General features: G+C 53.8%; 1 protein-coding gene across 1 annotated transcript in view; it reads left to right on the forward strand.

Annotated features, from left to right (window-relative positions):
• Positions 1-21500, forward strand: part of SPTBN4 (spectrin beta, non-erythrocytic 4) — a 61628-nt gene that overhangs the window by 20391 nt on the left and 19737 nt on the right. Inside the window, exons 13-21 of the mRNA XM_031961629.1 lie at positions 1414-1564; positions 2673-3588; positions 3673-3810; positions 5320-6064; positions 6972-7174; positions 8866-8956; positions 12483-12629; positions 13910-14265; positions 19408-19637. Of these exons, the coding sequence (XP_031817489.1) occupies positions 1414-1564; positions 2673-3588; positions 3673-3810; positions 5320-6064; positions 6972-7174; positions 8866-8956; positions 12483-12629; positions 13910-14265; positions 19408-19637 (2977 nt within the window). The remainder of the gene's footprint in view (positions 1-1413; positions 1565-2672; positions 3589-3672; positions 3811-5319; positions 6065-6971; positions 7175-8865; positions 8957-12482; positions 12630-13909; positions 14266-19407; positions 19638-21500) is intronic.

Raw genomic sequence — 21500 nt, forward strand, 5'->3', positions numbered from 1 at the left:
CAGAGAAACATACAGAGAGAGACAGAGATAGTGAGACAGAGACACAAAGATGGAGGGAAAGAGAGAGACAGATACTCAGATGGAGAGACAGAGATAGAGAGAGATAGAGACAGAAACAGGCAGAGACACAGAGACAGAGAAACATATAGAGACACAGAGATAGTGAGACAGACAGAAAGACAGAGGGAGAGACAGAGACAGACACACACAAATGGAGAGAGAGAGATAAGGGGAGAGAAAAAGACAGGGGGACAGAGGGAGAACAAAGAATAGGGACACAGAAATAGGATCAAGAGATAATTATGTAGCACAGTCAGATTTCCGCCTCATCCAAGGAAATACTCACCTAGAAGGGATCCCAGATTTCTTCTGATTTGGGATGAATGCTGGCAAAGCCCTTTGCCGCTGCGCTCATGCTTCTGTGAGCTGGCGTCAAAGCTTAATTTTGCCTATTTTAATAAGGAAACGGAGTCGCCCATGATCCTTCAGGGAGGATATCTCAGAGGCAGGTTTTGAACAAAGGCCTCTTCTGGGTCATCTACGCCAGTGTAACTCTCATTTAAGAATGGAGATTAAGGGGGCAGCTGGGGGGCGCAATGGTTAGAGCACCAGCCCTGAAGGACCTGAGTTCAAATCTGATCTCAGACCCTTAACACTTCCTGGCTGTGTGACCCTGGGCAAGTCATTTAGCCCCAATTGCCTCAGCAAAGGGGGAAAAGAAAAGGATTGCCATTAAGATAGAGATTACAGAGAAACTGGCACAGATGCTGGGAGATTCAATTCAGTCCAAGCACCAGTCAGCTGCCAATATGTGATGCCTTGTGTTTTGTAATAAGATTTTTTAAAATTACTCGGTTCCTTAGCTAAGAGACACACAGATGGGGAGAGTGGCCGGGAGGCTGAGTCAGAAAGACAAGAACGGGAGCTGTTTATCCTGGGAAAGAAAAGAGCTTTTTGTGTTCGAGGCAGGGTGGGGTTAAGCAACTTGCCCAGGAACCTGGTACCTGAGGTCAGATTTGAACTCAGGCCCTCCTGACTCCGGGGTCAGTGCTCTCTCCACTGTACCATCCACCTGCCCCTAGATCCAGGCTTTTTCCACTTGATCCCAAGGGACAGAGGTAGTGACAACTTTAGGTTTGAGGAAAGATGAGAGCAGCTCACAATTGGGAGGGGACACTTTGAAAGGTAGTGAGTTCCCCGAGACTGGCTCTCTCCAAGGCAGGGCTGGGCTGTGCACTTGGGGAGGGTGAGACCCCCCTGGGCTGACCGGGTTCCTTCAATAAGTGCCCTCCGAGGCCCTTCTGGCCTCTCAGAATGTAGGAGAGACGATGGAGGCAGCCAGAAGAAAAGAAGGTGGGAGAGGAGGAGCTGGGAATGGCTGAACCCCGTGTCCTTCCCTCTGTCTCTGGCCAGGCCCAGCTGCTATCCAAAGAGTGTGGCCAGCATCTCCTGGAGGTGGAAGACCTGCTGCAGAAACACGGCCTGCTGGAGGGGGACATCACGGCCCAGAGCGAGCGCGTGGAGGCGCTCAACGCCACGGCCCTGAGATTCTCCCAGCTACAGGGTACAGAGCCAGAGGGGGAGGGCGCCTAGGGGGTGAAGGGAATAGATCGCTGGGAGGACCCGAGTTTAAATCTGGTCTCAGACACTTAGCACTTCCTGGCTGTGTGACCCTGGGCAAGTCATTTAACCCCAATCACCTCAGCAAAAAATAGAGGAGTGGGGGGAGGGCTTCCCCTGGGCAAGGGAAGGCAGGAAGAAACTCCCAAGGTGGAACCAGGACTCCCAGGGGTAGCAGAACTGCTGGGTGAGGGGCAGGGGGCAGGATTAGTACAGCCCCCTGGACTTGGAGTGGATCACAAATGGGGTGGACAGGTAAGAAGTTCTTTCCTTGTGGAATGCACTGCCTGGAGAGGTGGTGAGCTTCCCATTCCTGCCAAGCTAAAATTATCAGGGCTGGAAGGGACCTTAGAGATAGCATTTGGTTCAATCCCCTCATTTTACAGGTGGGGAAACTAAGATGCAGAGATGGGAAATCACTTGCTCAGTGGCAGAGCTGAGTTTTGAAAACAGGGATTCTGACTTCCAATCCAGTTTTCCCTTCTCTGCATCCTAGTCCCCAGCAGAGATTGGAAGCCATGGCCCCTGCCCTGCCCCCTCCCCCCCTCCATGAGCCTCAGTTTAGTAAGTTTTTATTAAGTACAAGGCCCCGCGCTACAGCCTTGAAGAGAACCTGGGCATCTTATTCTGTGAACACTGGCTAGAAGGATGGAAGCTCTGCTTTTCCTATCCTATAGTGTGGGGTGGCCCGGGCGGCTCTTTGGGCACAGGCTCCTTGGGCACCAGCTCCTTGGGCACAGGCTCCTTGGCACGGGCTCTTTGGGCACCGACTCCTTGGGCGTGGGCTCCTTGGGCACGGGCTCCTTGGGCACAGGCTCCTTGGGCACGGGCTCCTTGGGTGCCGGTTTCTCAGACACCGACTCCTTGGGCACCGGCTCCTTGGGCACCAGCTCCTTGGGCACTGGTTCCTTGGGCACCGGCTCCTTGGGCACCGGCTCCTTGGGCACTGGTTCCTGCTGGGCTGGGACTCCGGGGAAGGGCGGGAAGGGACTCTGCCAGGCCCACGGGGAAATCCGAGGCGGACCCAAATGCTCTGCGCCCTTTGCCCACAGGTTACCAACCCTGTGACCCCCAGATCATCCGAAACCGAGTGAGCCACGTGCACGGTTGCCTGGCGGAGCTGCAGGAGCTGGCGGGCAGGCGGCGGGCGGAGCTCGAGGCCTCCCGGACTCTGTGGGCGCTGCTGCAGGAGCTGGAGGAGGCGGAGGCCTGGGCCCGGGAGAAGGAGCACCTCCTGGAGAGCAGGGCCGGCGGCGGTGCGGGTGCCCACGACCTCCCGAGCGCGGCCCGCCTCCTGGCGCAGCACCGGATCCTGCAGGGGGAGCTGGGGGGGCGGCGGGCCCTGCTGCAGCAGACCCTGCAGCGGGGCGAGGAGCTGACGGCCGCCGCCGGCGGGGAGGCCGCAGCCTTGGGGCTGCTGGAGCGCGCGGCGGGAGCGCGGCGGCGCTGGCAGCGGCTGGAGGAGGCGGCGGCCCGGCGCGAGAGGCGGCTGCAGGAGGCGCGGGCGCTCCATCAGTTTGGGACCGAGCTGGACGGGCTCTTGGCCTGGCTCCGCGATGCCTACCGACTGGCGGCCAGCGGGGACTTCGGGCACGACGAGGCGTCGAGCCGCCGGCTGGCGCGGCAGCACAGGGCTCTGTCTGGGGAAGTGGAGGCCCACCGGGGCGTGGTGGCGGGCCTGCGGCGCCAGCTGGCCGGCCTGGGCGGGACGGGGCGCGAGGCGGCGGCCGGGGCGGCGGCGGGGGGCGTCATGGCGCTGCAGGTGCGCGTGGTGGAGGTGGAGCAGCTCTTCGCCGAGGTGGCGGAGGTGGCGGGCCTGCGGCGTCAGTGGCTGCGGGACGCCCTGGCCGTGTACCGCATGTTCAGCGAGGTCCACGCCTGTGAGCTCTGGATCGGGGAGAAGGAGAAGTGGCTGCTCGCCATGCGTGTCCCTGACGACCTGGACGAGGTGGAGGTCGTCCAGCACAGGTACCGGCCCGGGGCGGGGCCCGGAGCTCCTGGGGGCAGAGCGGGACTCTGGGGACGCGGCCGCTAACCAGAGGCCCCCCACAGGTTTGAGAGCCTGGACCAGGAAATGAACAGTCTGATGGGCCGCGTGCTCGACGTGAACCACACGGTCCAGCAGCTGGTGGAAGGCGGGCACCCCAGTTCCGAGGAGGTGCGCTCTTGCCAAGACCACCTCAACAGCAGGTGAGTGCCCCGGCCCACCTCCCGCGCCTTGGGGGAGACGCACCTCCCTCACGTCTTTTTTCTGGTTTTTAACCTCTCCCGCTGTTTTCCCCTTTTGCTCTGGTTTTTCTCTCCTAATACGATTCCTAAAGCAATTAGAAACAAATGCCAAAAAAGCACAAGAGTGCTCCGGACTCCTCCGTGCCAGGCCGTGGACCTGGCACCGACACAGACAAAAAGGAGTCCGCCCCTGGCCAGGAGTTACTGCTTTTCTGGAAACAGGGTATATAAGGAAGGGGACACTGAGGGAAAAGCCAGCAATGGACAGTTAATGAGCTAGGGAAGAGCTTCAAGGAAGGAAATGCAATATTCCAGAGAAAGGAGGGTGTGCATTGAAGGTATCCAGGAAGGAGAGAGTGGGTGGGGAGAGGCAGAAAGCTGGGGGTGGGTCACCGGCAGTGGAGAGGTAGCATGGAGCCCAACTTGGAGAACTTATTTTGGATGGGAAGTTGTATTTTATTCTAGAGGCAAGAGGGAGCCCTTGAAGGTTTCTGGAGGGGGTGAGTCAAGACCCATAGCTTAGTACATGTGGATCTGCCCTCTAACTCTGGTATTTTGTCTGACATTCTGTGCTCAAAGTTCTGTATTGTAAGTTCTCTTTCAGTTCGGAAATGCAGTGTTCTAAACTGTGTTCTAGATCTGTCTTCTGTGTTTTAAGCTTCCATCGAGGTTGTGATGTTCCTTATTCTAAGCTCCACTTCAGCTCTGATATTCCATGCTCTAAGTGCCCTTCCTGCCCTGCCAATTCTATGTTCTAAGCTCCCTTTTGATTTGTGGTCTTTTATTTTAATATTCTAATTCCCAATGTTTTCTGTATTAAAAATGTCTTCTAGTCTGCCATTCTTTGTTCCAAATTCCCTTCCAGGTCTGACATTCAATGTTCTGAGCTCTCCTCCATCCCTCTCATTCCATGTTCTAGTTCGAGTTCTAGAACTCCTTTCTAGTTCTGACAATCCCTTTCAGTTGACTTCCCTTAAGCTCTTAGAGTCTATGTTCTAAGCTCCTTTCCAGCGTGCCATTTTCCGCTTTGAGTTCTCTTTTGGCTCTAATGTTCTGGACTCCAAGCTTCCGTTGATTCCTGACATTCTCTGGCCTAAGCTCTTCTCCAACTCTGACATTCTATGGGCTAAACTCCCTGGCAGCCCTTGCCATTGCGTGTTCTAGGCACTCTTCTGTCTAAAGTTTAGCATCTCTGTCTGATATACTGTTCCAAGCTCACTTCAAGCCCCGATTTCCATGTGCTCAGCTCCATTCTGGCCCCCAATATTCTTTGTTCTGCACCTCCCGTGAGTCGCCCGGTCTTCTAAGCTGCCTTCCGGCTGTTGACATTGTCGTGTGATCTCCCTTCCAATGGACATTCTGGGTTCTAAGCTCCTTTGCTCGTTCCTTGTTCTAAGTTCCCTTCAGCTTGAACGGTTCTGGATTCTGAGCTCCCCAACAGCTTTATTGTTTTGTGATCCGATGACTCAGGTGGAACAGCATCGTAGAACTCGTGGAACAGCGGAAGGAGGAGGTGAACCTGGTTCTCTCTGTCCAGAATCATCTGCTGGAGTGTGCCGAGGTGAAGAGCCAGGTCCGAGAGCGCCGGCTGGCCGTGGAGAGCGCGCCCCGGGCCGGAGGGGTCCTCCAACGGCTCCTCAGCTCCCTGGAAGCTACTCTCCTGGCGCTGGAGCCCAGGCTGCAGGCCCTGAGAGAGGAGGGGGAGGCCCTAGCTGCCCGGTACCCAGCCCAAGCCCCCCGGCTGCAGCCCGAGATAGAGGAACTGGACACGGAGTGGGCGGCCCTGGGCCACGCGGCTCGGAACTGCGGGGAGGCGCTGGCCACCGCCAGCCGGCTCCAGGGCTTCCTGCACGACCTGGACGCCTTCCTTGACTGGCTGGTGCACGCCCAGGAGTCGGCAAGTGGCGGGGGCCAGCTGCCAGGCTGCCTGGAGGAGGCCGATAGCTTGCTGAGCCAGCACGCCGCCCTCAAGGAAGAGATGGACCGGCGGGAGGAAGACTTCGGGAGGATCCAGGCCGCCGGGGACGCTCTGGCGGCCGATGGGGCCGAGCTGGGGCCCGAGCTGGCCCTGGAGGACTGGCTGCCCCACTTGGAACTGGGCTGGCAGAAGCTGCTGAGTCTGTGGGAAGCTCGCAGGGAAGCGCTGGCCCAAGCCCACGTCTACCAGCTCTTCCTCCGAGACGTGCGCCAGGCTCACACCGTCCTCCACAACCAGGTGGGCGATGGGGAGAGATGGGCTCTGGCAGAGTGAGGGGCTCTCTGAAACTGGGCTTTGCCTGGATGGTCTCACGAGATTCGTGGGTTCCCGGGGGCAGATAATGGGGAGTTAGAGGAGGGGTTTTTGTGGGTTCCTTGGAGGCAACAATCTTGGCTTGGACTCAAGTTCAAATCTAGCCTGACACTGGCTGTGTGACCCTGAGCCAGTCACTTAATCTCAGCCACAATGCACACAACTGTAATTATGGGAATAATGATAACACCATCACCACCCCCAAAGGTTGTGAGGATCTAACTGGATGATATTTGTGAAACACTTACACAAACCACAACTGGCATATATGTTGTTTAGTCCTGTCCAAATCCTTGTGACCCTGTGGACCATGGCCTACAATACTGGCCATGGGGGTTTACTGGAAGGGTTTGCCACAAACAGGGTTAAGTGACTGGCCCAAGGTAACACAGCCACTAGGTGTCTCAGGCTGAATTTGTCAGGTCTTCCTGACTTCAGACCCAGAGCTCTAAGACTTGCTCCTTCCCTTCTTCCTTCCTTCTTTCCTTTCTTCCCTCTCTCCCTCTTTTCCTCCCCTCCTTCCTTCATTCCTCCCTCCCTTTTGTCCTTCCTTCCCTCCTTCCTACCTTTCTCCCTTCCTTCTATTTCTCTTTCCTTCTTCCCTTCCTTCTTCCTCCCTTCCCTTCTGCTTTTTTTTCCCCTCCCTCCCTTCCATCCATCTCTCCCTCGTTCCCTCCTTCCTTTCCTCCCTCCTTTTCTCCTTCCTTTCTTCCTTCTCTTCCTCTTTCCCTCCTTCTTTCCTTTCTTCCTAACTTCTTTGCTTTCCCTTTCCTTCTTCCCTCTTTCCCTCCTTCCCTCCTTCCTTTTTCCCTTCCTTCCCCTGCTCCCCCAGGAGACAGTGCTGTCAGGCCTGGAGATACCGGGAACAGTGGAGACAGTAGTGGAAGCTATCAAGTGTCACCGGGATTTCCTGACCACCCTGGAACTGAACCTGCAGAAGATCCAGCTGGCCGCGCAAGCTGGAGACATCTTGCGTAGGCAGGGAAATGCCTATGCAGAGAAAGCCCAGGAGCATGGGGCACAGCTGCTACAAAAGTAGGGGCTCCCAGCACCTCCGCCAGCCCTGCACCCCTGAGCAGGACCCCTTGGGCTGGAGAGGGAAACCCCACTGGGACCCCGACACTTAGAGCTTGCCCGGGAGGGATGTTAGGGTGACACATGCTCTGCCCCTCTGGCCAGGCTCCATCTCTGTCTCTGCCATGTCTCGTAGGCCTCGCCTCTTTGTGCCCTGTTTTTTCCATCTCTGTCCCTTGGTTCTTTTTCCCGCTCCCCTTCTTTCTGTCTCTGTCTCTCCTCTCTCTCCCTTCTCTCTTTCCTCCCATGTCACTGTGTGTCTTTTTCTCTCCCATCTTTCCTCCACCCTGATCTCTTTCATCCTATCTCCTATCTTTCATGTCTTTTCTCCTTTTTGTCCTTGATGTTGTCACCTCTGTCTCTCTTTTCCTCTGTCTCTTTTTCTCTCCCTCCCTCCTGTGCTTTCTTTTCTCTCTTTCCCTCTTAGCCTCTTGTCTCTCAGCCCTCTTCTCTCCATGACTTTTGCGCTTTCCTTCTTTCTCACTGGTCCCTCTCTTTCTCCCTCTCCTCTCTCTGGGGGCTCTTTTCTGTCTCACACTAAATGTTTTGCTTTTCTTCCCTCCCTCTGCTGCCTCACTTGTCTGTTTTCCCTCTCTGTGTGTCTGTCTCCGTCCGTGGGAGAGAAATGCAGAATTCTTCACCTGTGAGATGATGTGCCCGGGATCCCCAGACGCCCCCATTGGGGCTCTCCCCCCCCCACTCCGGGCCTGGGCTTTCACTCTGGATCTGTGCCAGCTGAACCAGAGGAGGGGGAGGGGCGGCCTTGGCCCTTTGTGGTCCTCTTTGGTATTTATGGGCTCTCTATGGGCCCCCACCCGTCTGAAGTGTCCAGAATTCCTGGTTTTGACCCCAGCCTCAGCCTCCTTCCCTCGCTCTGCAGCCTTCCATCTCCCTCTTCCTATCTACCAGGAGGGCTCTCTCCCCCTTACCCTCTCTCTGTCTCTGTCTCTCCTGCTTCTTGTCTTTGTCTCTCCCTCAATTTTCTGTCTCTAGTCAGTCTGCCTCTCCATCTCCCTTCTTTTTTGCCTCTTCAGTTTTTTTTTTTTCAGTCTCCTCAGACCGCTCTGGTCTGTCTCTTCTGCTTGCTATTCTTCCTGTCCCTTTCTCTGCCATCTCTGACCATTTGGCTTTCCTGCCACTTCCTCTTCACTCTCCATCCCTCTTTGTTTTATTGGTTTCACCCTCGTCCACATCTCTTATGTCTTCCTGCTTCTTCCATTTCTCCTGTATTGGGCTCTACCTCTGTCTCTTGATCTCTGATACTTTCTCCCATCCCCTTCTCTGCCTCTCCTTTCTCCCCCCCCCCCCCCCGTCTCCCCCCCTCCCTCATTTCTTTTTCTCTTCCTGACACTTTCTCTTTCATTACTTTATCTTATCCCCTCTTCTCTTGGGAAGCCGCAGCTTCTTCCTCCCCCCGCCCTTTTCTCCTTTCTTTGGCTCGTTCCCTGGGCCCTTCTCCTGCTTCACTGTCCCGACCCCTCTTGTGCCCGTCTCTGTCTTCTTCCGTTTCTTTCCTCTCCGATGGCAGCCCACAGCGCTTTGCCCCGCAGCCCCCTTTCCTTCCCCCTCCTCTGCTTGCCGACTCCCCTGCCCAAGCCCCTGACGGTCCCCCTGGTCCCTGGGGCACCGAGCACCCCCTCCCCCGCCCCCAGGAGCCAAGAAACTCAGCTTCGAGCCCAGCAGTGGATGCAGTGTCTCTATGACCACCTGGAGCTGCAGCATTTCCTAAGAGACTGTCAGGAGGTAAGGGGGCGGGGAAGGAGGGAGAGCTTCCCCAGGATCCCCTCGGACCTGAGGGAGAGAAAAGGAAGAGGGGCCCGTGGGGATGAGAGGAAGCAGGGGGGAAATCAAGTTTAGGCTCGGGAGTTTTCTCCCTGGAATAGCCGGAAAAGAGCTGGAGAGGATGGGGCCCGCGTCTCCCGGGGCTGCGCTGAGAGCCCAGCTTCGCCGCCTCCCCCCTCCTCCCCGTATTTCCTACAGTGAGGGTGGGGGTGCGGGGGGCATTTAGAGAACTGACTAAACCACCAGACGGCGCCATCATCCCATGCTTCTGCGAAGATTGCTGGGAGGCGGGGCTAGGACGATGCCCCGGCAACTCGGTTTCCTAGCAACGCAGACCCCGCCTGCGCGTGTGGCAGCGGAAGCACGCGAACCTGGGGGGAGGGACGAGCGCCGGCGGGGAAGCGAGAACCAGCTGAGAGGTGGGAGGGGCTGCACCGAGAGCCGAGCACCGTGACCTCACGGGGGCGGGGCGCGAGCGCAAGGAGTTGCGTCCTCCCCCTTTCCTCCCCTCCCCCCGTTCCCCTAACTTCCTAGGGAATCTCTTCCCCCCCCCACCCTTTTTGTGCTCCGCCCCCCAAGGAGGAAGAGAACTTGGGTTAAAGTTGGAGGATTTGGGTTCAAATTTTACATTCCCCCCCCCCCCGCCCCCAAGCCTAATACCCGCGACCTTGGGCAAGTCTTTTACCCTATTTAGGCCTCAGTTTCCTTATCTGTAAAAGGATGAGATGAGATAAGATGAACTCGAAGGCCCCTCCAACCCTAAATGGATGAGCCATCCTCCAGCTCCTTGCGCTCCCCTTCCGTCCTTCTCCCACCCCTACCTTTTCCTAGCTCTGTGACCTTGGGTAAGCCTCTTGACCTTGTGAACCTGTATCCTCATCTGTAAAATGGGATAATCCTATCTCCCAAGGCTGCGAGGTGGCTCCCTAGATGGCGCATATCAAAAGCTCCGGGGATCCCTAAATGTCAGCTCTTCCTGGGAAGACCCTCGGTCCTGCCTCAGGATTCGGAGGCTTCCCCCTCCCCTATCTCCAACTCTCTCTCCTTCAATCCTCAGCCTTCCCCCATCCCATCCCCTCTCTCCATTTATTCCCCCCAGCATCCCCAGTCTCTTTCCGTGCCCTAAACCCTTCCAGCCTCTACCACTTCCCATGATTCCGCTCACTCCCCTTCCTCAGCCTCCCCCATCCCCTCTTTCCATTTATTTCCTCCCCAGCATTCCCGGCCTCTGTCCTCCTCCTAAACCTTTCCTGCCTCTACCCCTTCCCTCTTCCCTGTCTCCGCTCACTCTCCTTCCTCCATCATCAGCCTCCCCCATGCCCTCTCTCCGTTTATCTCCCTCCATCATCCCCAGCCTCTTTCCTCACTCCCAACTCTTCCTTCCTCAGCCCCTTCTACCTTCCCCCTCTCCGTTCACTTTGCATCCCGTCTTGTTCCCTCCACCCTAAACCTCTCCCCCCTCCCCATCCCTTCTCTCCATTTATTCCCCCTTCCCGGAGTATTCCCCGCCTCTTTCCTCACCCCAAACCCTTCCTGCCTCTACCTTTTCCCTCTTCCCTTTCCCCACTCACTCTCCATCCTCGACTCCCCCCCCTCTCCATTTATTCCCCCCGCCCCGGGACATTCCCGTTCTCTCTCCGCGTCCTAAACCTTTCCTGCTTCTACCCCTTCCCCCTTTCCTTCACTATCGCCTCGAGGCTCCTTCCATCCTCCTCCGCTGGGTCTCCCCAGTGCGCGCACCCTAGGAGACATGAAGGTGGGGAAGGGGGAGGCTAAAGCGCCTTGCGGGACTGGGTTGGGGAGTGGGAAGGCGCAGAGTGCGCGCGCGCCGTGGTTGTCTGTGCCCATTGCTGCAGTGGCCCAGGGAGCGCCGCCCGCCGCAGTAACGGCCCCCGGGGCCTGGGGCGCGTAGAGGAGGGGGCTGGAGCGCGCCCCCGGGAAGGACGGTGGGGGTGGGGGAGGAGAGAGAGCGCGTGCGCCCCAAGAGGGCGGGAAGGGGGTATTCCCCCCCCATAGAAGAGGGTGCTGTCCTTGGTCCTGAACCTGCGGGGGGTGGGGAACAGGACTCGTGACTGCACTGGTCTCTAGAGGAGGGGGAGGGCAGCTTTGCTGATAGGGCCCTGGGAGGGGTAGTTGTTAACTCAATCGGGCCCCTGGGGAGGCAGTGGCCTGATTGGCTGAGAACTGTCCGTGGTTCTGAAGCTGCCCCGGGTGGGGGACAGGCCTTCTAATCTGTTCTTGGGGAGATGTTGTGGGGTTTATGGGGGATGGTGGTGATTGTGAATTGTCTTTAGTGCGTATGGCGTTTAACTGGCCTGGCCTGGGGGAGTATGCTGGGCCTGCTCAAGTGATGTCTTTAGTGTGGGGAAGGGGAACTGTGACTTATCTTCCCTGAAAGTGATGAACTGGATTTGTTTCTGTGCTGTGGTTGCCTTTTTGGGGGGAGGGGGTGTCTGACTGTCTTTGTCTGATTGAAGTGGCTCTGATTAGGAGTTATGATTGACTTGGGGGGGGGGGAACAGGGACTGAATCGTTCTTTGATTTTTTAAGTGGAAAAGCATGATGTTTGGTGTTCCCTTGGTGGTGGTGGTGGTGGGAATGGAGAGCTGCTCTAAATTTGGCCACAATTTGGGGGAAGGCTGGTGACTGGCTCTGCCTGGAGTGACAAGCTAAGTCTGCCTGTGACTGAGGAGAGGTTTGCTCGGGGGTCCCGGAACTAGACTCAGCTTTAGGTCGACATTGTAATTCATTTTTCCTGGGCTGTATCGGCCCCTATATATATTTGTATTTGTGCTTGGGGAGCTGCTATGTCTTGGAAGGGGGCTGGATCTCACCGGTTTGTTTCCATTTGGGTGGGGGGAGACCAGGTTGAGACCTAATTTCTTTTTGCTTTTATGGGGAGAGGAGTATAAATGAATTGGCTGGGTGGGAGATCTGGATCTGAAAGCTTCCTCCCCCCGCCTTTTTTTGAGAGTGAGGGATTTTAGTTGGCTTTGATCCTAGGGCACTGGGGTGGGGGGCAGGTAATTGTGGTACCAAATCTGTTTAGACACCCAGGGTGCTTTCTTGTTGGAGGGATGGCCTTGGTTCCAGGATGTGAGGGAATGTGCAGGCAGGGATGGTGGGGGGGAGGCTGGAGTTGGTTTGTTCCTGGAAGGGCTGTCTTCGGCCAGCTGCCCCCCTTCAGGTTTAGGAAGAATGGAGGCACTTCTACCATCACCCTGCCACTCTGGGAAAGAGGAAGTGGGCACAGAGGACTTTTTCAAATCTGTTTTAGCAAGCAGTGTTACAAATCCTACACCTTGTTCCCTTGAGTCAAGGGGAAGAGAGCAGAATAAGATTCGTGGGGCTTCAGTGGGGGGGAGGTTAGTGTGGGGAACTAGGAGTGGACAGATGGATAAGGAACAGAGTGTTAAGTCTGGCTGCCTCTGGGGAGCTGTGGGCCCCTCACCAAGGGTTCCCCATCCCCCACCCTGCTTGTGTACAGCTGGATGGCTGGATTCATGAAAAGATGCTGATGGCTCGGGACAGCACTCGGGAGGAAGGCCACAAACTCAGGAAGCGATGGCTCCGGCACCAGGCCTTCATGGCCGAGCTGGCCCAGAATAAGGAATGGCTGGAGAAGATTGAGAAGGTGAGCAGGGGAATGGCCTCGTCGTGCTCCCAAAGCATCCTTTCCCTTAACTAGCTTCTGGGCTTACTGGGAGCAGTTGTTATGGAGAGCTGAAGGGCAGAGACCCTGCGTTGGAATCCCGTTTCCTATTATCTGGGTGACTTTGCACAAGTAACTTTCTGTTTCTGGGCCTCAGTTGGTTCACTTGTGAAAATAATCCATGATCTTTAGGCTCCCTCTCATCTCTAAAAGGGATAAATCCTTGTCAGGCTGAGCTTTGGGATGGAATCCACCAGCAGAGGGCCCTGGGGGAACAGATTCCCATAAAGCCCTTTTCTTCTCTCCCTGGATGGCCCTGAGGCTGAGGTGGGTGGGGGGACACACATGTCTCCCAAACATAGCACTCAAAAATGGGAAGGCCTGGACTTAGCTGAACTCTCCCTCCCCTCCCCCCCCCGCCCCGTGTGTCTGTCTGTCTGTCTGTCTGTCTCTCTCTCTCTCTCTCACACACACACATACAGAAAGAGAGACAGACAGACAGACAGACAGGCTCCTCTAACCCCAGTGATGTAGGATGGAAGGGAGGAGGGTGAATGCCCTTTCTCCTCAACTTCTGGTTAAGCCCCCCCCAAATCAGGACATCAGGAGGCTTCCAGAAAACACACTGAGTTCTGAGGCTGCCTTCAGAATTTGGCCTCATCCCTGACAGGCCCCCACAGAACCCTTGGATTCAGCCCTCAGACCCTGCCCTCATGGGATCAGCCCAAAACTGAGCTGCCATCTACTGGAGTTAGGACCCCCCCCCCCAGATCAGGTCTCTGGGCTTCCTGGATTTGGTCATTTGCCCCACCTTGATGACAACCCACTTCTTGTCTCCGTACCCGTACGCCTGCCTTTCCCCATGTTATTTGCTGTCTTTCCTCCTGGGTCTCCCTGTGTGTCGATCTGTTCCCCCGTGTCTGTTCCCCATGTGTCTACCTCTGCCTGTTTCGGATCCCTTTTCCGTGTTGCTCTTTATCTCCCCTGCTGGGTCTCTGTCCCTGTGTACCCCATGTTCTTCCTTGAGTGTGTCTCCCATTGCACCTGTGTCACCGTCTCTTTCATTTCCGGTGCCTCCTGGGTATGTGTCCCTCCAAATGTATGGGTCTGTGGTTTCTTATTACACGTATCCCTTTTCTTCTCCACTTTTGTGCCTGTCTTCATTGGTATGTGTGTGTCCCTCCCCATCCCCTTCCCACCTCCCTACGTACCTATCTGTCTTTTGCCGGGTCTCTCTCACCCCTGCCTGTCTCCCGCGGCAGGAGGGCCAGCAGCTGATGCAGGAGAAGCCCGAACTGGCCAGCTCTGTCCAGAAGAAACTGGGGGAGATCCGGCAGTGCTGGGCTGAGCTGGAGAGCACCACCCAGGCCAAGGCCCGGCAGCTGTTCGAGGCCAGTCAGGCCGACCAACTGGTCCAGAGCTTTGCTGAGCTGGACAAGCGGCTCATGCACATGGAGAGCCAGCTGCAGGGCGTGGACCCTGGGGGAGACCTGGCCACTGTCACCAGCCAGCTGAAGAGGCTGCAGGTAGGTCAGACCAAGCAGGCTGACATGGAGGGACTGGAAAGGATGACTGGGGCGGCGAGAGGTGACCTTTCTCAGTCCAAAGGGGTTTCCTTGTAAGTGGTGGGGATGGCTCCCGTTTCTTTGAGGGGGGGCAACGATGGTTTAGTTTTGCTGAGTTTTTTTATTCTTCTTGATCACATTTTCTTCTTTATTTAAAAGATACTCTGGTAAGGGGGAAGGGAAAGAATACATTGGGAAATGTAGAAGATGTAAAATCAAATAATGATTCTTTTTTAATAATAATTGCTAGCATTTATCTGGCACTTTAAAGTTACAAAGCACTTTCTAGGTATTATCTACTTGGATCTTCATAATAGTCTCCTGGGGGGTCATTTTATCATACCTATTTTACAGGTGTAGAAATTGAGGCTGAGAGATGTTCAGTGAGACTTATTCAGGGTCATATAGCTCATAAATGTTTGAGGCAAGTCTTCTTCACTTATTTCTAAGCTCTGTCGTAGCTAACTTTAAAAACCACGATGAGACAAATGCAGCCTCTCTTCGTCCAGGAGAAACCAGAGCATGGGCTTATTAGAGAGCGTGATCTGGACTGCGAACGTTACCAGTCATTCTCTTCCACATGCTGGTGTATCAGGACGGGTCAGGGCAGCAGGAGGGGGCACAGATTGTGAAAAGGGGGTGCCAGAGAGAATACAGGCTTCCTGGAAGGTGGGGATTCAGAAGGAAGAGAGCAGGAGATGAGGCTGGGGAAGTTTGAGGTTTTAATCATTTATTCACCAGCAATTCTGTTTATTCACCATTTATTAAGTGCCTACTGTGTGCGGGGGTAGTGTGCCAAATGCTGGGCATACAGAGATGAGGATAAGACAGTCCCTGTTCTCAAGAGCTTTGCATTCTAGTGAGGGGTGGGCCAACATATAAACATACAGAGTGTGGGAGAGATATTCCTATACATGTATATATACTATATACACAATATCTTATAGATGACATTATTTTGTGTATATTATATAATAATATACATATTACTTTAAAACAAGTAATGTAACATAGAGAGCTTATATATCTATTAGATCAAGCAATCGAGAAGTCATTTGCATAGAGAAGGTATTTGTTAAATTTTTGGGACCTGATGAGTTCACTAAGAATATAGAGAAAACAGGCTCCAAAATCTTGGTAGACCCCCATAGTTAGGTCAATGGGATAGATATGAATCAAAAGAGACCGAAAAGGATTAGCTAGACAAATGGTAGAAGAACCAAGCTAGGGAAAGATGGTCAGCCATGGCAAATGTCAATGTGAGCATATGCATGTATATACACATGTGTGTGTGTATGAGAGACAGAGAGACAGAGAGAGACAGAGAAAGAGAGAGGCAGAGAGAGAGAGAGACACAAAAAGAGAGAAAGAGAGACAGAGAGAGAAAGAGAGAGAGAGAAAAAGGAAGGAAGAGGGGGAGAGAGAGAGAGCAAGAGAGAAGGGAGGGAGGGAGGGAAAGAGAGACAGAAACAGACAGAAAGAGAGAGTGAGAGAGAAGGGAGGGAGGGAGGGCAAGAGAGACAGAAACAGACAGAAAGAGAGAGAGAGAAGGGAGGGAGAGAGGGAAGGAGGGAGGAAGAGAGAGAAAAAGAAAAATAGGGAGGGGGGAGAGAGAGGGAAAGGGGGAAAGAGACAGAGAAAGGGAAGGAGAAAGAGACAGGGGGCAGAGAGAGAGAGACAGAGAGGCAGAGAGACAGAGACAAAGAGAGAGAGGGAAGGAGGGAGAAAGACACACACACAAAGACAGGGGGAGGGAGGGAGAGGAGGGGGGAGAGGAAGACAGAGACAGAGACATGGAGAGAGGAGAAGAAGGAGGAGGAGGAGATGATGATGATGATGGAAGAAGAAAATGGGCCAGCCTCTGTCTATGCAGAAGGGACACAGAGACAAAAATGAAGCCCTCAAGGAGCTTATGTTCTATGTGGAGGAGGCAGCAGATCACTGTAGATTGTTGTATGTCCTTCGTTCTGGAGGATGACCATAATGTCAGGAAGTGATGCCAGGACTTGCAAGTGAACTGGATGTGAGTGAGGAAGGCCTTTTGCAAGGTCACCTGCCTCGCTTTCTCCCTCCCGATCTATAGATAGATACAAAATCAACAGAAGGCGATAGGTGTGGAAAGATCAGGAGCAGTTGGTGAGATCAGGAAAAGTTCTTAAGGAGCTTAATCTGAGTCTCTAAGAAAAGGATTGATTCAAGAAGCACAGACAAGGGGGTGGGGGCATTCTAGCCTGTGCAAAAGCCCAGGGATGGGCAATGGGATGCTTTATGTGAAGACTAAGACCATTTTGATTCAACCATAGAGTGTGAAAAACAAAACAACCAAAACATAGAGTATGGGAAGGCAAGAAAGAGCGTACTAAGGCCAGAAAAGTAGGGTGACTAAGGTTTCAGAGGGCTTTTTTAAAAATTATTTTTTATTTTATTTTATTTTATTTTTGGTTGGTTTTGGAAACGCAGGCATTTCATTTTATTCTAAAGGCAAAGGGAGCCATTTGGGATTTACTGAGAAGGGACCTAATGTGGTCAGATCTTTGCTTTGGGAAAATATCTTCGGCAGCTGTGAGGAGGACGGATTAGAGGGAAGCCACTTGAAGCAGGAAGGACTTTAGGAGGCTAGCATAATTATTGAGGCCAGAAGGCTGAGAACCTAAATTAGGGTGTTGATTGTGTGGGTGGATGTGGGAACAGATGTGACATGCCGTTAAGATGTTGGCAGCAGATTGGATGTGTGGGGTGAGAGAGAGAGAAGGGTTGAGAATGAGACTGATGTTGTGAACCCGAGGGACTGCAGGGATCGTGGCCGTCTCTACGCTTTGGGAAATTCCAGAAGAAGATAGGATTTAAGGGAAACGACAGGATTTAAGGGAAAAGACAGAGTCCTGTGTTGGACAAGTCAACTTTGCTGTGCTTGAAGACCATCCACTTTGAACCATCCAACAGGCAGTGAGTTGGTGATGTCACGTTAGAGCTCAGGAGAGAGCCTAGAATTAGATGTAGAGATCTAGGAGAAATCTGCCTAAGGGCTGATCATTAAACCCATGGGAGCTAGTGAGGAGTGAGACAAGAGAAGAGAGTCCAGGAAGAACATCTTTGGCTTGGGGCACAGTCTGGTTAATGGACATCAAGAGAGTTTGGTCCCACAGAAAGGAGAACCAAACGAGTGGAATGTCACAAAAACCTCGGAGGATGCTACTTAGTAGCAGTTTGTAGTTAACTGTGTCCAATACCTTACAAGTGTCTCCCTTTCTACCTCCTTATGTTACTGTGTCTATTTTTTCTTGCTTCTTGGCCCCTCTGTGTGTGTCTCTCTCTTCCTCTGATACTGTATCCCTCTTTTCTTGCCTGTCAGCTTCTTTCTGTATGATATTAGGTCCATTTTTTTTTTCTTGTTGCTCTGCTTCTATCTCTGTTTCCAGTAGGGGTCATGGGTTTTCCGGATTACAGAGAGTAACATTATATCCCTCCACAACCTGGGAAAGTCATTAGTATGTATTTATTTCAGTGTCTGTTTCAGGCCTTTTTTTTTTTTTTTTTTTTTTTTTTTTTTTTTTTTTTTATTCAGGGCTACAAGGGAGAGACAGAGGGATAAGGGGAAATTTCGACCCTCAAGGAGCTCCCAGTCTAAGGGAGGAAAGGAGCTACCTCAGGCCCTGTATCCCCTCCCTTCTGCATGAAACAGAAGTCAAGGGCAGGAGGAATTGAGACAGAATGGGAGGTGATATTGGTTAGGAGGGCGGTTGGCTCAGGCTTCAGAGGGGAGGGGATCCTTGATTCTCAGATTTCTGGGAAAGGTGAAAATGAAATATCTGGGTTTTAGAAGAAAAAAGACTGAGCACCTCAGAGCTACACAGAGTGGGGAGGAAAGAAGGGCTGATTCTTTCCCTCCAAGACTAAAGTGTATGTGGCACCTTTTAGCTCACCTACAAATCTTTTCCATGTCTACACTGGCTCCAGCATCCTCAACTCTTCTCCCGGCTATTCCTCAAGAACCAGCTCTGAGAGCCCAGAGGAGAGAGAGCCCCCTCCCTACTTCCCCTCTGAAGATATGACTGTTGAGGACCAGGGATTTAGGCCTGTGGGGTACAAAAACTTTTTCCTTTTTTTTTTTTTAAATAAATAGCTTTTTAATTTTCAAAATACATGCAAAAATAGTCTTCAACATTCGCCCTGGCAAAACTTTGTGTTCCAAATTTTTTCCCTCCCTTCCCCCATCTCCATTCCTTTGACAGCAAGTAATCCAATATATGTTAAATGTGTGCAATTCTAAACATATTTCCACGATTATCAGGCTGCGCAAGAAAAACCAGATTTAAAAGGGGGGAAATGAGAAAGAAAGCAGGAGCAAGCAAAGGATAACAAAAAAGTGAAAATAGTGTGTTGTGATCCCCACTCAGTCCCCACAGTCCTCTCTCTGGGTGTAGGTGGCTCTCTCCACCACAAGTCTGTTGAAATTGCCCTGAATCAGCTCATTGTTGAAAAGAGCTGCATCCATCACAGTTGATCATCACATAATCTTTTTGTTGCCGTGTACAATGTTCTCTTGGTTCTATTCACTTTCATTTAGCATCAGTTCCTGTGAGTCTCTCCAGGCCTCTCTGAAATCCTCCTGCTGATCATTTCTTATAGAACAATAATATCCCATAACATTATATACCATAACTCATTCAGCCATTCCCATTTGATGGGCATCTGCACAGTTTCCAGTTCCTTGCCACCACAAATTTTTTGGCCCACGTGGGCCCTTTCCCCTTTTTGAGCCAAAAAGCATTTCTTTTGCTGCCAAGAGAATTTGAGTCAGATGAGTGGGGCCTTTTAGGCACTTCTTCTCTACAAATGGCTCCCAATTCACCACAAAGAGACTGTAGTCTCTGGGTAGGCCTGGAGCCTGCTGGTCTACCACCCCCAGCAGAGCTGACTGGCAACTCAACTAGTCTGAGAGTCAGGACCCCGCCTCAGCTCCCCCCGGCCAGGTACCCCCGGCGTGGCCCCCCTCTCCAGCTCTGGGCCAGCTCTGGGTGAGGCCATTTCTGAGGGCCCTTCCAGAAAGCCGTCACTGGTTCCATCCTTGGGTAGGGCCAGGGAGCTGAAGGGGCCTCGGAGTGGGAGAAGCTCATCCTCTGGTCACTCCCCGCTGGTCTGGAGGCTTCGGCTGTTTCCTCCCTTACCTCTCCCATGCTCCTATTACCCCTTAGCCTCCTTCGCTCCCCCAGTTCCAGCCTGAGGAGCTGTGTGGCCTCCGGCTTCCCCCTTGATGGCATCATGTCCTGCCGCGTGTCTTTTTGTGTCCCTGTGTCTGTGCGGCACTGGATGGAGCGCCGCCAGCTTCTCTTACCTCTGTGTGCCTTACATCCTTTGTGCCTCCGGGCTGGTGGCGGCCCCCTCTATGCTGCTGATGCAGCCTCTCTCCCTGTCCCTCTTTCTGGTGCTGTTGTGAATGTCAGCATCTCTGCTGCTTTGTCGCCATGTCTCTGTCTCTGTGACACCATCCATCCGAAAAGAGAGGTCCCTGAGACTTCATGGACTCCGAGGTCCTTCCTATCACTTACCCTCCCTGGGCCTCGGTTTCCTCATCTGTAAAATGTGACAGGACTGCCTTTGGGCGCTTATCTGCTCCTCTCTAACGCATATGCTTTATCTCTGCCTTTATGTCTTTTGGTCTGTCTCTGTCATTCATTCATTCGACAAACACCTACCTGTAAAACAGTGTGAAGAATGAGCACTCTGTACCAGTTACTGTCCTTTAAAGCTCATTCCATACTCAAGCATCCCTGGGAACTGGGTGCTGCCATTATCCCCATTTTGCAGATGAGGAAACTGAGACAAATAGAGATATGATGACTTCCCCACAGTCATGTGGCTAATAAGTGGCCGAGCTCAAATTTGAATTCAGGTCTCCCTGATCCCAGGCCCCAGGGCTCAGTCTGCCCTGCCCTCGGCTGCCTGCAGTTACTTCTCTGGCTTTTTTGTGTCCTCACCTGTTCAGGACACCTGCTTTTATCTGCCAGCCTGCTCTTTTCTCCTCGCAGTCCCCAGCCCCTAAAACTCAGGAACCTTGATGTATTCTTGAGGGGGATTAGGCCCAGGGCCCCAGCAGCAGCCTGAGAGGAGCAGGAAGAGCACAGTGGGCCCCTGGGGCCCTAGCAGTCCCTGCCCCCTTTCACTATGGGCAGCCCCCTCCCCCTTTCATTATGGGCAGCCCCCTCCCCTTTCACTATGACAGCCCCCTCCCTCTTTCACTTATGGGCAGCCCCCTCCCCTTTCACTATGGGCAGCCCCCTCCCCCTTTCCCTATGGCAGCCCCTGCCTGGAGGTGGCGGGAGTGAGGAAGCCATATGGCGGAGGCAGGCCCAGAATCCAGGTCTCTGCCTCCCCTGCAGGCCCCAGCCAGCTGGTCTGGCTGCGCCGCTGTTGCTGCGGGGGAGGTGGCCTGTTTTCCTGCTTTGGAGGAGACTGGGGCGGGGGGGGGGGGGGGGGAAGTGAAAGAGGGGGGGGGGGGGGGGGGGGGGGGGGGGGGGGGGGGGGGGGGGGAAGAAACGCAGGGCAGAGACAATGGAAAATGCCTTGGAGAAGCTGCAGCTGGTGGGACTTCTTTCTTGGGCAAGTCCTTCCTCCCTGCCCCCTCCACATCAGGGCTCCTGGTTGCCAATAATTCCCCATCTATGGATCCCAGCCCTGCTCCCATCCCCCAGCCCACCTCGGCTTGGCTCATCAACTGCTCCCTCTCCCTTTCTGTCTCCGTTCTTTCCATCGCCACCTTTCCAAGAGTCTGACGTCTCCCCTGGCTCCCACTGCTTGGCCTCACTCAGCGCACCTTCCTCTCTCTGAGAAAGGAAGAAGGCCCGGCCATGGGACTGGGAGGGGCGGGGAGAAGGAGGGGGCCCGGCGGGGCATCAGCCTCCCAGCTTACCCCCAGTAGCCATGGGGGCGGGAAGATGAGGAGCAAGAAGCAGACTAGAAGTGTCCTAAGGACCTACTATGTGCTAAGTGTTGGGGATGCAGAGACAGAAACGAAATCTCCCCTGCCCTCAAGGAGCTCCCATTCTAATGGTGGAGGAGGACAATATGAACACATGTATGGAGATCCCCTATACCTTTATTTTATTTGGGGGGGGGCAGTCAGCATTAAGTGACTTGCCCAGGGTCATACAGCTGGTAAGTGTTAAGTGTCTGAGGCAGGATTTGAACTCTGATCCTATCCTGATTTCAGGGGTGGCATTCTGTACCACCTAGTTGCTCTGATGCAGAATACCTTTAAAGAACATATGAGGTGTGAAATTGGAGGTTG

Source organism: Sarcophilus harrisii, chromosome 3, assembly GCF_902635505.1.
Source record: "Sarcophilus harrisii chromosome 3, mSarHar1.11, whole genome shotgun sequence".
Taxonomy (NCBI): Eukaryota; Metazoa; Chordata; class Mammalia; order Dasyuromorphia; family Dasyuridae; genus Sarcophilus; species Sarcophilus harrisii.